Source organism: Miniopterus schreibersii, assembly GCF_964146895.1.
Source record: "Miniopterus schreibersii genome assembly, chromosome: X".
Lineage (NCBI taxonomy): Eukaryota > Metazoa > Chordata > Mammalia > Chiroptera > Miniopteridae > Miniopterus > Miniopterus schreibersii.
The window spans coordinates 32467122-32484728 of NC_138104.1; the positions used below are offsets into that span (position 1 = coordinate 32467122).

Genomic DNA, 17607 nt, shown 5'->3' on the forward strand with positions numbered 1-17607 from the left:
AAGGGTAAGAGGGTATTTCAGGCACACGGGGCGAGGAAGCTAGTGGCCTCCCTTCAACAACAGGGCAAACTGAAAGAAGGAAAGGAGACAGAATTAGGCAGCCGAACAGTAACCCTAAATATAAAAATAAACTTGATCCCGTCGAACTGAGCGAGAACTAGCCCCTGACTTTCACTGGTCAAACAGGGAAGTTAACCTTGATCCAGCTAAACGAGAAATAATAAAGGTCACTCAGTGACTAATGGCACAGTGTACGGTCTGGTGATAAAGCCAGGCAAGAGCAACCCTTATCTTGAAGTAAACTTTATAAATACCGTGTGTCTGTGTGTGTCTGCGTGGGTGTCTCGCTCTGTGTGTGTGCGTGTGTGTGTGTGTGTGTGTGTGTTCAGGGGAGTGCCATTCAAGTTAATTTTTATTTTTCCTGAAAACAGAGAGATTATTAAAACAATCACTGCCATAAAGAATTCTGGGTTTCGGGATGGAGGTGAGAGAAATGAATGAACTTTTTGCTGTTTTTAGTAAAACTGCATCATGGCTGGGAGACGCCCCTCAGCAAACAACAATCAAGTATAGAATTTAGATGTCAAAGCAGCTGGAAAGGTTTGGCCTTGACCGCATTCAGGCAGCTTTTGAAAAGGCCTGTGACTGCCTGCAGTTGTATATGGGGAAGGGCAGAGAAATAGTGAGAAATTTTTGAGACGGGAGGCAAGGAAAGCGGTTACTTTGGGCAGTCAACAAATCAAGAGGCAGAAGCTGCCAGATAATTCTCCACCATGGAATCTAAAATCCACACGGATGAAGAGTTAAAAGTGACTAGCATCAAAATCTACTGCGGTATCATGGAATTGGCAGGTAGAAAAATCACCTTTCAAAGGCATTAAGATGAGAACGAATTTTTTTTGGAGGTCAGAAATGAGCTAAGTGATAAGAGGTAGAGTTTACAACTACAAAATTGGAAACAATCCCTTCCAGCAGATCTCCAGGAGTGGAAAGAAAATAAATGAAAATAAAATTGGTGGGAGTCAATGAAACAAGCGGTGCCTTCCTTGGAGACAGGGATTATCTGGCCCCATCTCAATACAGAGGAAAGAGCAGAACAGAGAGTAAAGAAAGGCTAAGGAGCCATAGGAACTTTTCATCCTGGAACAAAAAGTCACAGGATCCGAAGCAAGGTTTCTCAACCTTGGCACTATTGACATTTGGAATGAAATAATTCTTTGTCGTGGGGAGCTTCTTGCACACTGTGGGATGTTCAGCAGCATCCCTGACCTCTACTCACTAGATACCAGTAGAACCCTCCCCCACTTGTGACAACCAAACATGTCTCCAGACATTACCAAATGTCCCCTGGGAGGTTGAACTGTCCCCCACAGAGAACCACTGCTGTAAAGAAAAAGAAGGAAATGTTTTGGGGGACAGAGGAAAACACAAAGCTTTTTGGGTTAGATGCGGTCAAAAACAAGAGGACATCAACAACCAGGATCATATCTGGAGACAATATGGATCTGTAAGAATAGGTAAGAGAGAGATTTAAAAAATACAATTTTTAAAAAATACTTGGTCTGTTTAATTATCAACTTTCCTAGTTATGTTTATTTGTGTTTTTCAACATGTTGTTATTGATTTTAGAAAGAGAGGAAGGGAGAGGGAGTGAGAGAGAAACATCAATCGGTTGCCTCCTTCAAGCGCCCCAACCGAAGATCAAACCGGCGACCTCTCGGTGCACTGGAAGACACTCAACTAACTGAGCCACACCGGCCAGGGCCCCAGTTACGTTTATATCATTATGAGAGCTTAAGACATATTTTACCTCCTTCCATATGTATTGTACATAGTTCAACGAAAAGAACAAATGCAGAAATTTTAACTCATTAAGATTAGTGATCCGCCCTGGTCAGTGTGGCTCAGTGGTCGGGCGCCATCCTGTGCACCGAGAGGTTGCCAGCTGGATTCCCCGTCAGGGCACAGGCCCAGGTTGCGGGTTCGATCCCCAGTAGGGGGCGTGCAGGAGGCAGCTGATCAATGTTTCCCTCTCCCATCAATGCTTCTCTCTCTCTCCCTTCTTCTCTCTCTAAAAAAATATAAATAAATAAAAAGATTAGTGATCCTAAGTGTGAAATCCCCCGATTCCAGGCACATACTGGTGAATTCATGACCTACTGTCCTCGTCACGGTTTCCACAGCTAAAGGCCCTCTTCGCCTGTTGGGAGGGATGATGCTTAAGGCTGACGGACTGACAACTCAAATCACATTAACGCACTTCCAGATTATTTGGCGCTTAAGCCCATAGTTTAGGGCTCTATTACTCGTCACACGTCAGCGCAAAAAAGAGTTTGTCACAACACTTTCAGCGGCCTAATTAAAAAAAGATAGTGCTTGGCTGAATATGTCACACTTTTATAGCAGCCAATCTTCAGGCAAAGCAGGCACAGGAAGCAGCAGGAGAAGGTAGGTGGTTCTTGGCACTGGCACCGACTCCTCTAAACAAGAAATAATGCATATTGTGTACTCGTGTAACAGGAGAGAGCATTCACTTTTCCAAAGCAGTTTTACTGCACACACAATTTCACAAACAAGCAGACGGGAAATGGGGAGGGGACGAGAGAAGCTAAGAGATGAGGCAGGCAGCAGGGCTTGCACTGATCAGAAGCGACTCTCTTCGTGGCTCACAGAGAACTGCATGCAACATGCGACAGGAGGCAAGCAGAGCAGGCCTTGTGTTGACCGTGACATTGTTTAACAGAGGCCAGACTGCCACACTGGCATTTTTAAGAACTGTGTTCATGTATCCTTAAAGTCCACGGCCAATCGCTTTTATCCTCATGGCTCTTTTCTAGCAATGGTCACATCTCTCACCCACCACACTTCATGGCAGTGATTCAAAGAATCTTAACTTTTGATTATCAGTGGCACATTTTAAAATGAACAGCCCTGAACTCTGTCTTCTAAATTATACAGAAGCATACTGCAAAATCTAGGCCAGGTCCAACCGTCACCAGTCTAGGGAACCACTAACTAGGTCTTCAGGTCAAACTGAAAGCTACTCAGGCCCTAGCCGGGTTGCTCAGTGGTTAGAGCGTCAGCCCTCAGACTGAGGAGTCCCAGGTTCGACGCCGGCCAAGGGCACGTACCTCGGTTGCGGGCTCACTCCCCGGCCCTGGTCGGGGTGCACGAGGGAGGCAACCAATCGATGTGTCCCTCACATTGATGTTTCACTCTCTCCCTCCCTCCTTTCCACTCTCTCTGAGGAGCAACAGAAAAAAATATCCTTGGGTGAAGATTAAAAACAAAACAAAAGGAAAAGCTACTCTGAAGTTTAGGGTCTTAGGTGCAATAAAAAATCATGATTAAAAACAAGGGATTTTATAGTCACACTGGTCTTGAACTCCAAATTCACCACTGTATATCCTAGGGCAAGCTACTTCTGTGCTCTGGCCTTTCTCCTTACCTGTGAAAATCAAATGAGTTACTGTCGATGGGGGACAATATCTAAAATCAATCCCTGAGCACCCCCGCACATGCACATTCTTGCTGGGGATGCCAAGAATGAAAGGCCCTGACAGCACTTTCCCCAGGCCATTTCCTAGGGCTTTGTTTGTAGCCAGGGATCCTAAAGATGGGATTAATAATATCTCCCCTCCCCAGACGTAGAGCAAGCTTGCGTCTGCTTACTATAAAAGTGGCCAATGCCCTAAGCTCAGTGTTCCTCTCCTGAAATGCGACTCACTACCTGTGTAAGCATCCATCCTGGTCCATGTCATGGGGCCTAAGACCATAGTGGACCAGCGTGTCCTGTTGACATTCTGGCTTTTGCAATGAATAATAAACTGTGCTTTGTCTCTGACCCAGGAGTCTTGTGTCTTCTGCAACCATCCAGGAAACGGCGATAGGTGGGGAAGCAGGATTAAATCCCAGACCTTACACAGTTCTTGATAAATACACTCAAGACACTAACAATAGCGACCGGTACACGTGAGGTTGCTCGTTGAGAAGCACCTCTGGCCTTGGTCAGTGAACCCAGGCAAACCACCCCAGGATTAGGATGACCTAGGCCAGGGCCAGCATTCCCCAGGGCCCCGCATGCGGCGCATGGTTAAAACAACGTGGATGTGACCTTCACTGAACTAGGCGAACTCAGACTCCAGAAGCAGGGAGGCAGAGTGAACTGGGATTTTCACCCATTAGCATTTGGCATGAAACGGTCATCTTTCATGACTGTCAACTTTCCGTCTACCTGGAGCCCAGATGCCATGTATTTATGCTAGGGCAGATTCATTACCGCTCTCAATAACCTTTGATTCCCAGTACGTCCGAGTTGAATGGAACCTTGAAAACTGTTTATTTCAACTCCCTTATTTTACGGAACAAACGGACACCCAGAGGGAAGACAGATAAATGACTTACCCAGAGTTACATTTTAAAAGTAGTCACCTTACTCTCTATATAACCTCTTTAAACCTCTATATAAACCTCTTTAAGAGGGACTAACTCTTAAAAAAAAAAAAAAAGATTTAACAGGATCGGTTGGAAATCCTATTTAGCCTATTATAGAGCCCTGTATATAGCATATGAAATACTCTGAGATTCTATAAAATAAAATGTGGGGTCTTGAAAACATGAAGCAGTGGTACTAAGATCAAAATGTAGTTTCTACTAGTTTATGGCAACATGGTTGGCGAAGGGTGTGGATGGGAAATGCTTTTAAATAAATCTCTGTCACATTCAGTAACTGATTTCCCACCCAACGGCCATCGTTCCGCATGTTATTTCTGTGGCCAGGCAATAGTATTCACCATTAATAATATTCACCGAAATCAGTAAAAACCACAAGGAATCGGATGATCTTCAGAGTCAGAAACATGCAAGTGATAAGAGACTATTTAAAGGGAGGGGGTCAAAAGCAGGGATTTGTGATAGAACAGATCTTGATCCACAATTAGCTACAACAGAGCTAGTAGGAAGAGTGTGGAAAATCAGGCGCTGAGCCCTGCACAATTCAGACTTGAAAGTGTAACTAATGCCTCAATTCCGTTTTATACAGAGATACGGCCACTTAAAAACTTAGTATTTGGTCTCAGACCTACTCCGCTTACATAAAAACGGAGCCCCTGGATCTAAGAGAAACTCACAAGACCATCTGATGACGCAAGTATAGGCTTTGCTGAGAAAGCCTAAGAATTGAGAGATTAGAGAACATGGGCTGGCCCTGCTTTGGTAAAACAAATACATGAAGGGCCAAACCACCAGCATGGCTAAAATCCAGGCCATTTTTACTTTTGCGCATTGTAAAATTATTCTTACCTTTTAATAGCTTGTTTAAAGACCATTAGCTACTCAACCAAAGGGGAGGAAAAATGTAAGCTAACGCGGCACTGCCCAAGAAAAACAAGCTGTGAGGTCAGCCTAAGAAAAGATTGTTTCTACTCACAAATGTTTTATGTACACACCGACTCTTCTAGAAAACATTGATTTTGTAACGCGAGGTGCTCAGCTGCAGAGCATATTATTAGAGGAAATGCTTCGGCCAAATTTATTTTAATCCATCTTAACTTGCTATATGTTCTCGCCTTATATCTTGGGCAATGTAAATGAAAATAAACTGAAGTTATGACACTAACTTCCCAAAAATGCAGTCTTATCTGGCACCATCTGTAACCATGGGAAGCACCGTGGAACAGTAACGTCAAGAATATTACTGGGAAAGTGCAGAAAGGGAGGAGCCTTAAGTAAGAGAAAGTAAGAACATACCGAACCTGTAGCCTAGGTCCTCAAGGACACAGGCCTCTACATTTGAGGGCTGCAATAATTTAAAAGCAAACGTAGTCGGGTTTAGGACAACATGTTGCATAGATACACGCCTTATGTTCTCTTTTTTTTTTTCAGAATCATTGACAAATGGAAAATACCTATTCTAAATGAGATACTTAAACTCTGTCCTGTGCCTTGTGAAATTTCCTACCAGGTTTCAGAACAAAACCCATCTGGTTTTCAAGTGCAGCAGCCAGCCCATGTGGCACCTTGGTGTGCACCAGAAGTGGCCTCCTGAAGCCAGTCTTGTGACTGGGCACAAGTGAGGTGACCTCACCCACCATACACAGTGGCCCTGGTCTCTATTACACATCTACTCTGTTAAAGTTCAAAATATAAGTGGACGGTCTGCAAAAGGTCTTTCTTGCTACATACAGAATCTTCCTAAACAGCTTCAGCCAGCATAATAGGCTATTAAGCATTTGAGATTTTATCAGAGATTGATTTCAAAGCACATAAAACAACACCTCCGCAGCTTTCTCTCCCAGGGACAAAACAAGAGGGGGAAAGGCCACCTGTCCAGCCCCAACAATTATCACTCATCTCCTGTTTTGAGGAAAGCTACCCACCTGATTGGGTCAGTCAAGGGCAGCCTAGAAGTTGCAGAGCAGAGATGAATTACTAAGCTAAGTCTACTTAAATCCACCAAGTTGAGAAATTCTAAGCCTATGGCCTCCCAGCGCAATAACAGCCCTAAACTGCTCTCTGGAAGGCAGAGGTTACACAATTTCTTTGGTAAATCTGCGTGGAGGGTAGGCCGCTGGCTCAAGTTAATTCTCATGCTTACCCCCTCCACCCAGGCCCTGCTCGAGCCCTGTTTTCAATGTTAACCCCACAAGTGTTTAACCCTTTGCGGTCGTATTAAATTTGGACATGGGTGTCGTACTGGTGGGAATTAAGAGCTTTCAGAGAAATTATGAACTGATACATGAATGAATAGAGTTAAGATTCCTATGGTTCCTTGCTGTGGTGGCTGAGAGCAGACAAACGACCGCAAAGGGTTAAATAAGGAACCTTAACAGTTCAGGGTTCTTGATTGGGACTCAGCAACCTGGAGTGTAGGAAGGTCGCTAAAAACAAAGGCACCTCAAGTACCAAAATGGCATTTGTACTGAAATGAAAACTAGAGTTAGTAACATAACCTTAGCTGTGTGTTGTGCGTGCGTGAACCCTTTACCTAGGCAACTCCAGGACACATTTCCTTCGCCCAACTATCTACAACATTTCCCTGGGAGGAAAATTCTTCCACAGAAACCCCACCCCACTTGACAAATTGCAAAATGAAGAGTGAGTGATTACCCAACCAGCGAGTGGAGCCAAGTCTTAATTTAGTCTGTTTCCTATGGTACACAGTAACTATTCTAAGGAATCGCTCCACACTTACACAGCCAACCTTTCCAGACACTTCTACAGAATTAAAGACAGAAGAGAACTTAATTGGATGTGATACTTTATGATAGCACTTTATGTGGAATAACTTTGACTACGATTTTACCATTAATTTAAAGCTGTATTTGCTTAAGGAGCTCAGTGACATGTACATTAATTAGGCACACATTAGATTAAAATCTAATTATTCTTGAGGCTATTGGGGATATTTGATTATAAATTGAGTGTTAGGTGATGCCAAGGAATATGTTAATTTTTAAAGATGCAACAGTGGCATAGTGGTTACTTTTTTTTTAATCTTTTTAAAGTCAGTCATTTTTAGAGATGCGCACTAAGTACGTAGGAGTAAAATGACATGATATCTGGGATTTGCATTAAAAGACTTCAGCAAGAAGAAAATAAAAGATGGCTGAAGCTAATGTTGAAAATCGAGATAAATACTGTACAGGGTGGGGCAAAAGTAGGTTTACAGGTGAGAGTTTATTCTCATATTATTACTTATTAATTATTGTACTATTTTCCACATGAACAAGTGTGAACCTACTTTTGCCTGCCCCCCCCCATACGTTTTATTAAAAAGTCTTAATTAGCCCTTATTACAAAGAAAGGGGCAACTTCATTTTACCTCTTTTACTTTTCGGTGGGTGAGAGAGACTAACAAGTCAAGGGCGGATTAAAAATTCCTCATAACCCTGAGCAGATCTTAACCGGAGCGTGTGGCTCTCTATCACAAAACAAGAAATCAGAATTCTTCTAAAGGCCTGGGCCCCATGTCTTTTCTCCTTTGGGTGAGCACCAGAATCGCCAGGTGATTGATTCAGCAGCCTCTGGGGAACAATCCAGTCCTCCCGAGGTCTTGGATTCCTACCGACGCTGTCACTTGAAGTGGGCACCACAACTGTCAGAGCTCTAAGGGGACAGCCTGGCAGCCAGTTTGCTGGTCTGTATTTGGTGGCAACGTAGCTTCCTCTCCCAAAAGCAGTGCAGGAAAAGCTTCGTTAAGCCGAAGCCTGTGTAAATGGTGATTAGTAAGAATTTCTATTTTCTATATTCTTTTTTAATATATCTTTATTGATTTCAGAGAGAGGAAAGGAGGGGGAGAGAGAGAGATAGAAACATCAATGATGAGAGAGTCACTGATTGGCTACAGCCCGCAACCCGGGCCTGTGCCCTGACCAGGAATCGAACCCTGATCGCCTGGATCCTAGGTCGACGCTCAACCGCTGAGCCACGCCCGGCCGGGCTATTTTCTATATTCTTGCACGAGAAAGGCACAAGGCCCTTCTCCCCAGGCCACCTCCCAGAGGCAAGCATCGGGACTCGGCTGAGTGTCCGTCCAAGCTGCAGCTGGAGTAAATCATTTAGACTGAAACCGATGCGGCCCGGTCAGGTAAGTTTTAAATTAGTACAAATTGATTTCTTTCTATTACTTACGTTAATAATAAATAGCTATGTGAAAATATATCGGAGCCTTCCTTTGCATGCATCATTTTTGAGCGGTGTTCCACATGGGTGTTTCCACAAGATGCCCACTTGGAGAGCAAGTATATAACCAGAGTTCAAGTCACCAGGCCCATCATCTTAGTTTCCTCAGGCTTGCGACAAAAATCAGGTACCAAACAGCCAAAATCTAACCGAAGGAGCTGGTGTCTCCCGCATGGCAGACTGAATATAGGAATAGGAGGGAGTTGGGTCTTCCATAACAATCCCTATGGTGCCAGTGATACCCAGGAATATTTAGGCCAATGTGCTGGTTCGTGTAAATTAGCATGTGTCATGTATGGACTATTTGCAGAGCATCATGTTACTTACAGTGTTCTTTGTGGCCAGGTTGGAAAACAATACGATTTCACTTCAATGACATGTTGCTACTGAAAGCCGGGTGGATTACAGTTATAATTGTTCCCAAAAGGAACCAAAAAAAAGAGATGGAATAATTTTTCACAGTCCCTGAAGCATCATGACTCAGTGCTATAGCTAACTTTGACAATAAAAGTGCCAGCTTTTCAACATCTCTAGATCAGACCCCTTAACACATCAGTGGCTCAGTTTCCTTCTTTGTACAATAGCAGCACGCTGCCTAACAAGACGAACATCATAAATACCTAAGGAAAGTTTTTTAAGAAAAAATTTAAATGCTGCAAGTTCAAAGAAAAGGGTAGCCTGGTTCTTAAAAAAAAAAAAAAAAAACACAAAAAAAACTACAGTGACAAAAAAGTTACGCTCACATCTTATATTCATTCAGTGGAAAGGATTGAGTAGTAAAAGGAGAGAATGCATAATCCTCCAACTGGACAAACGGAATCGGGGAGCCAATAAGGACTCAATAAACATAGAACCAACCATATTATGGTACTTTATATAATAATAGCGTTAGAACGATCACTGCAAAGAAAGCCATTAAACCGTCCGACCACAATACATTTGACTCAGGTACATAATAGGTCAACAACAAGGCTCTATATTTGCAAAGCAATACAGAATTTCCTAATGCTTTCTCATTCGATTCCTGTGTTGCTCTAAACCACTTTGTGAAGCAAATCAGGCAGCTGTTCATCAAAGGCCTCAAACTTCTGGTGGTAAATGGCTCATCAGAGATCAGAGGCAAATGAGGCGGGGCAAACACTGGAACGCAGGTCCTCTGGCCCTCCGGTGCTCTCTTGCCAATAATATGAAGCCTACTACTCATAACAATAAAATCTTATTTGGGTCATCAGCGATTTTGATACTGTTTCCCTGCGCGGAAGTTCAGGCTCCGGTATCACAAAAGTTCAAACAAACAAGGGTCGGTAAAGGAGTTGTACCAGCCAAGAAGTTTCTTGAATTTCAAAATTAGAGAAAGGACACAGAAGAATGTACAGAATCGGTTCATTGGATGGAGCGCGTGTGCTGAGTAGAAACAAAACGGCACACGAAAGTAAACATTTATTTTTTTTAAAGCCTCTTTTCAACAATTTACGCTCTCAAAATGTCTGGCCTGCAGGGAAAGAATTCCCAGCTAATAATAATTCACCGTGTAGTTTTGCACCCAAGCACTGGCCTGCAAAGTTTTCAAGAAGAGGCAGGCGGCAGGACCCTTGCCCAGAAGCACTTGAAAATCTTTGCGGATCCAAGATCAGCAGAGAACATTCCGACTCAAGATAGCTAGGAACTCAGCTTAAGGAAGAGCCTTCAGGAAGCTCAAGTGATCAGAGAATGTTCAGTGGAAAGAATGAATTTTGAGGCACCAGCTGGGCTGGGAGCCTCAGGTGAGGGCCAGGGTGGGCATTTCAGATTTGGCGAAGGTGATCCGGGTGGGTGACAGGAAGTGACAGGAGGAAACTGAGACGCAGAGAAACATGCCGAGTAAATGGAGCAGCTGCAACTGGAACCCAGGGCCCCAACGCGAAACATCCAGCAGCTCTTTGGCCCCTTCTGCTCCTCCTAACAGGCCTTCTCGCCTCCATCCCGCACCCTCTCCAGGCAATTCCCCGCTGTATTGTTTCTTTCTGGAACACAACTCTGATGGAGTCAGGCTCCTGCTTCAATCTCTTGGATGCCTAACCTCTCCCATGGCATACAAATTATGCATCAGGATCCATACCCTTTGTTTCAGCCGTTCACATCTGCCCAGGGTTCCTTTCCTGGACAGGCCACCCTTCCTCTCCCCCTTTGCATATGTGGCTCTTTCAACATAAAATGTCTTTCCCTCCCCTTCTTCAACTAATGGCCTATTCCTCAAGCCTTGGTGCCAATGTCACCTACTATAGTGGCCTTTCCTGACCACACTCAGGCATCCAATTAGACTTAGCGGCTTCTCCAGGCTGTTTGTATACCTTTCTCCTGCGCGTATTCCAATCATTCCTTATCACACAGCTCTCGAATCATCAATTAACTTTCCTGTCCCCGTCACTCTTCCTCCCCTTACATCGCCAACCCTCAGAATAATGCCTAGCACACACTAGGTGCTCAGTAAATGTTTGTTCCACAAATGCAATCCGAAAGCTCAGACTTTATCAGTTAAAATCAAACAAGATGTATCCAATTAAAATCCAATAACCGATACTCGGGAAGTTGTTTAACAACCGCAAAATTAACTTCTGTTGCTTCAACTTACTAATTTGACCCTACAATCGAAAGAACCGAAGGCTTCAGGAATCGCAAAGAAACAAGTCAAAACACAAAAACACCAAAGAATGTTAAGCCACTCTACGAGAGAGAGAGAGAGAGAGAGAGAGAGAGAGTGTGTGTGTGTGTGTGTGTGTGTGTGAGGGGTGTTAGTTCTACCTTAATACTAGTTAAGGCTCTGCCTTAAACATGTGGGAGTCAATCATAACACTTCCAGAGCTCTCTCTCCTGCTCGATTTGACAAAATACATTCCGTGGTTGACATCAAGTTACTAATTAATTTAATACTCATGCTGTTTGATGAGATGCTACTATCGAGGCCTCACCAGACAGTTACATAAAATACAAAGCTCTACTACTAGTGCATTATTCAAAGTGTGATGAGTCCCAAACAGGGTTGCCTTCGTTAAAATGAAAATAAAAGGATTGTTATGAGGAGGCACGGGTAAGATTGAAGTGAATTTTGTTAAATTTTGACTGAATTAATCTTAAACAGAAGTGGTTAAGGTCCTGAAATATCTGTCCGAAAAAAATCTCACTAACACCCCATCAAAAGCTGAGGATATTAAAAAAAAAAAAAAAAAAAGTACAGTTCTTCGGTATAGAAAACATTCCTTCCTTCTCCAATTTTCTAGAACAATGAGGAACTAAATGTAAACAACTGAATCACAAGCCTTATATTTTATGAATACACTATACAACAGCTACTGAGTTAATTTTTCTAGGAAGTGGAAACTTTCCCCTTAGCTAATACTGTATTGATATTGTATCATTTCTTTCTACCCCCAGGTGAATTCTCTTCCATATCGATCACTCCTGTAGTCAGTGCTATTTTGATAATTCCCCTCATCACTGGCCTCCTCTCCCCAGTAGCTTTAAGTGGAATCAACTGGTGTTTCCTTTTCTCTCTCTGTCTCTCTCTGGTAACCCAATAGTTCTTATTTTTCTATAGGTGACAGATGTCTTTGAGAAACCGATGAAAGCTATGGGGCCCAGAAAAATGCATGCACCAACGTACCAATTTTTTTCATGCAATTTCAGGAGCTTAAGAACTGCTATTCCCCCACAATCACCTACACAAATAATTTCTATTACCATATGGCTCTTTTATAATCCCACACGCACACATGCACACAATTAAGGACTATTACACTGATGAATAACATAAGACCCAAAATAATAAAATTTAGTCTAGGTAAAGCTTTATCTTACTGGCAATATTTTAAGAATCACAGATAAACTTTTCTCTAAAAGGCCTTAGAAGAAAATGTTGAGCACTTCTATAAGACAACTCAAGGTAAGGAGTTCTGAGTTGATAAGGCATTTATTAAAAAAAAAAGTTTACCAAGGCTTATTGTTTGGTCGATTTGCTTGCCTTAAAAAGTGCTGAAATGTCTTCTGAAATCTGTATTTATTAACTCTGACACACCTGCTTGTAAAATCATGTAAGGCTCCAAAGTTGTACTTGAGTGAAACAGAAAGAAGCTCCCACTGGCATTAACAAACTCTTGGATTCAAATACCTGTTCTACTATCTCAAGCTATGTTCAACACCAAACAGTGGCAGCTAGGAACTGAAAGCGATACACCTCATAACTATCCAGTTACCTTGTCAAAGCAGGTAAAACATAAAAGATGGACCGGGACAAAGGACCAAAGGGAAGGCAAGAATGTAATCAAAGTGTTATTTACCGAGGGGTAGAGATAAGTGCTTTCTCTTGGGAGCATGAAAGGTTCTCGCTGGTTGTATCAAACTAGTTGTGGAAACTATCAAGTCGCTTTAATTTTGGCTTCAACGTTTCATCCCTGCTTAAACCACAGTTTTGTGCTGGGTCAAAAGTAAAAGGAAATATGACCACTCTCTTACCACAAACTGATAAATTTCAAAATCACTACATCAGAATGTTCAAGTACATTCAACTTTGGTGATACACTCACAGAACTTTTCTAACTTTCATGACGGTGGGTGGGGGCACCCATGAAACCCAGCGTGGGCAATTCCCAAAGCCCTCCTGACTCAGTTGCTTCACCTGTAGTTACTGGGGTAACAGGACACAGCAAGTAAGTAAATTCTCAACTCCCCTCAGCTTCGGGTGGAACTGATGAGACTTTAAACTTGTCATTTTATTCTGCCCAACCTGAAACTGTAACACTTTTGACCACTGTTTTCCAACGTGAAAGGCAAATAGGAGGCGAGGGAAAGAAGTGCAACAGGTACATACCACACTGGCCAGGGGCCGTGAGAAACGGCTTCAGTTCATTAAGTCACCCCGTCCTTCCTAATTATAATCAAGCTGCGGGTTCAAACTGAAAACTACATGAGCAACACGTGGCTTGCGCTTTGGAGCTAGACCGAGAACTTTCGGACGGGAGCGTTTGCAGAATTCGTGCAGGCAAACCGTTTCCCCTCATGCCACCCGAATTAGAAAGTTTCCCCTAAAAGAGGAACCCTTTTTACTGATGAGTAGAGGAAACTCCAGTATTTCCCAATCTAATATCGGGCCCCATCGATTTCATTCCTCTGCACATGAAGCCCGTGGCAGGAAATGGACCGCTGCCACTCTCGGGAAATGGTTCACACAGTCTCGGGCGGTGAGGCTTGTGCAGCCAGAAAGCCTGAGAGCTCTGAACCGACGAAGTGCAAGTGTCGTCTGCCTCCGCCTGTTCACACACGACAGTTGGTGGTACCTCGCCCCGGCCTCCAACTCCCACGCTGCCCCCACTCTTCCAAAGAAACGTTTCTTGGGAGAGCACATGGAGAGGCAAGGGAGGTGGGGGGGGGGGCGCACGTAGGCGTCTCTCCCTTAGATTTCTGCTAAAGTAAAAAGACTGGGGGGAAGGGGGGGGCTACGTTGTGTGTTGTTTTAGAGGATTTGAGGGGTAAGTCTGTGGGTGGGCTCCTAAGTATTTGGGCTGCAAAGAAGAGCGATTTCCCTGCCCGGACCCTAAAAGCGTGGACGAGGCAAAACCCTGCAACCGACAGGGCTGGGAGGGGAGCGGATCGCGCAAAGAAGCTTCGCGCCCCACAAGTTGGACAAACAACAGACCCTGCCCAGATCTCGGGGTCTCCCCAAGTTGGGGTGGGGCCTTTCTCCTTCCCGCGATGCCTCCCTGGCTGCCAAGAGTGACAAAGGGGTTAAGTGGCGGCGGGGGTGCTCTTCCGCCCCCACGCCGTCTCCGCGCCTCGGCGCGGCCGCTCCGCCCGCGGCTCCCCGAGTTGCACAGCGAGGTCGCGGTCACGCTTGGGAGGGGGGCCCCGGGTGCCCCCGCGTTCAACGGCAGGAGGAGCCCGGGGCTCGCGCTGTCCCCAAGGCCGGCGGGGGCTGCGGGAGCACTCACCAATTTGGGTTTGTTTTTCGTTTCCTCTTCGTTGGCGGCCCGGCTCCCCGCGCTCCGCTTGTTGCTGCGGCCCCCGCCGGCTTCCTCGCCGCCGCCTCCCGCTACCGACGCCGCCGCCCCGGGCTGCTCCATCTTTCTCCGGCCCTGTCACCTGTGCCCTGGAACCCCACCTCTCCCCTGCACTGAGGAAGCCCCTCGGGGCGGTCCCGGGGCCCCGCGCGGGTTCGAGAGCACCTCTGCCTGGGAGGGCGTGTGTCTGCCTTGGGGAGCTGCGGATCTCAGGCCCCGGGGACTCGGGGCTCCCAGGCACCCCTGACGCCACACGCCGTTGCCACTGCCACTACTCGGCGCCGGGGCAAGCCCTGCCCCTGAGCAGCTGCAATTACCGCCGCCACCGCCCTCAGGGCGGTGTTTAGGGTGGAGAAAGTGCGTGCCTATCTCTTTAAGGGAACCTCAACACACGTGATTCATCAAAGTGCCCGCAGTCAGCCGCCTGGGCACTGAGAACTGCTCGCTACTCCCGGTGCCGAGCCGCCCCGGCTACTGAGCATGCCCGGCGCAGCCACCCGAGCCGGGCGAGAGGACTTTAAGCTGTGGCTCAGCACCGATTTCACTTCCAAGGGGCCTTGCGTGAAATGGGGGCGAACTAGTCTAGAGACGGGAGGTGGAGCCCATTTTAGAGATGGGGAAACTGAGGCCCGGGAGGCTTCACGCGGGCGTTTCCCCGGAGGCTCTCCCCGAGTGCCAGCTTCCACTCGCTTAGGCCGGGGCACCTTCCCGGGCGGAGGCCCCGCTGGGGGTGTGGCCCCGCCGCGCTCCGGGGGAGGGCCGCTCGGCCGGCAGCTGGCATCCCATTGGAAAAGCCCCACGGGGAGCGCTGCTTAATTGCCTGGGCTGACTGTACGGGTCAAAGTGGAAAGAGTGGGTGCTTTCTACTGCCTGATTGCATTGCGCCAAAGAAATACAGCCTCTCCTTTATTCCCATGCTGCTGGGTGGTAGAAGCAGCAGACACCTGCCACTTAACCCCCCCCCCGTGGGGGGGGGGGAAGGCAAGGCCTTTGAACCACAGCACCTGTAGAGAGCGAACAATTGGATTGAGTGCTAGTCTCAGTTTCCCCAACTACTTTGGGCGTTTCCCCAACTGCTTTGGGTTTAGGGATGTTGTGAGGAGTGAATTAGATCATGTGTGTCAAAACTTTGTTTAAAATGTAAACCTCTAGATAAATGCTCGGGGTTTTTGTGCAGCAGCAGCAGCAGCAGCAGGGCACTGCCAGTATTGTTAGTCATTAAACCTTGAGTTGTCAGGAAGTGGCCCACGCAATACTTTTTCCATCCTTTTTAAACAGGGCCCTTTAAAAGAATGTTCTCACTGAGAACATTCAAGGGGCAGGGCAGGGTTTGAATGAACCACCGTCATAGACTAAGAGCGCATATGCTAAGGGGAGCTACGAGAAATGTAAGTTCAGATACCAGGTCCAAACATGTTCCTATGGCTGTTACTCAGATATCCTCAGGCTGTGACTCCTTTTGCCCTTCTCGCCTTCAACCTCAATTCAGCTCGGCTGAATCCGATTTGCTTATGAACATATTTATTGAGTGCATTAGAATAAATTTGACCCGGTTATAGGCATGATGAGGCAATGAACTTGGACAGTAGAGTGAAAAGAACGTTAGATATCAAAACAGTTTTAATCCCAGCATTGACATGAACTGTCTTTAAAGGGTTGTTTTTTTTTTAATATTTTTATTGATGTCAGAGAGAGGAAGGGAGAGGGAGAGAGATAGATACATCAATGATGAGAATCATCAGTTGTCTGCCTCCTGCATGCCCCCTCCGGGGGATGGAGCCCCCAACCGGATCATGTGCCCTGCCTGCTGACCGGAGTCGATCTATGACCGCCTGGGTCTTAGGTCGATGCTCAACCATTGAGCCATACCGGCCGGGCAACATTAACTGTCTTCAATCATGCAGATGGTAAACTTTCCAGGGACAGCAGAAAAGAGCGAATATATGCTCCCAGAGAGGGTGGACAAGGAGCCCTAAGGTAAATTTGCTTTGTTGGAGCTCCTCCTTGACTTAAATTTGGATGTATGTCTTGAATTCGACTCACTACACATGTGCGTGAGTTCACACACAAGATTTAAATTAAATGTCTCTCCTGAAAAATTGCTTGAAAATGGATGCTACAGAAAGGCTTGACCTGTTTGTCCAATGCTTTCACTTAATTCCTGTTTGGGAGATGTACGTGTAGGCCATGGCTGAGGGTTTTCCAAGCTCAGATGTTGCTTATAATCTACTCAGTAGACTTTTCTCGAGCTCCTTAGAGTAGACCAGCTGATAGAAAGAGTGTGGTGGGTTAGAAAGATGAAGGGGACATCGTTTCTGCCACTTAGAACACATAAGCAACCTCCAGATCAAGAAGGTCCCTACTTGTAGGTCACATTGGTGTGGTTTTACAAGGCGGGGAGGTGTTGTAGTATGAAGACTTCTGTTTGGAGGGTGTAAATAGACTTAAAATAGAACGACATTATTTTGAATGTAAGATTGCGTTTCACCACCCTCAGGCCAGGCGAAGCTACATTTAAAATCAAGTTAGAGGTACACGTGAAAGATGCATAATCTTTACTGCAAAAAGCTAAAAACTCTGTCCCTGATATGGCTTACATTTATTTGACTTTATGCTGGTTATCTCAGCCCTGTCTTAATTCTTGATGTTTGTTTTGCAGCATTTTGCCCCAATTAATGTAAACAGTAATCACAAACAAACGCCCTTCTTTCAGGCGTCAGGGTCATTGGCCTCTCTTGGAAGTTAACAGACAAAGGAGCCACTGCTCTCTCGCTAGGACACTTTGTCCACTGATTATGAAGCAGGCACCTCACCAAGTGCACTCCCCAGGCTGATCTGACTGCAGCTGCATTTCTTGATTTTTGCTTTTCTGGGACACACAAGTAAGCTGGTGGAT

General features: G+C 45.5%; 1 protein-coding gene across 1 annotated transcript in view; it reads right to left on the minus strand.

Annotated features, from left to right (window-relative positions):
* Positions 1-15129, minus strand: part of DIAPH2 (diaphanous related formin 2) — a 757596-nt gene extending 742467 nt beyond the window's left edge. The window contains exon 1 of the mRNA XM_081126081.1: positions 14643-15129. Coding sequence (XP_080982207.1) covers positions 14643-14774 — 132 coding nt within the window. The 5' untranslated portion in view covers positions 14775-15129. The remainder of the gene's footprint in view (positions 1-14642) is intronic.
* Between the last annotated feature and the right edge of the window lie 2478 nt (positions 15130-17607).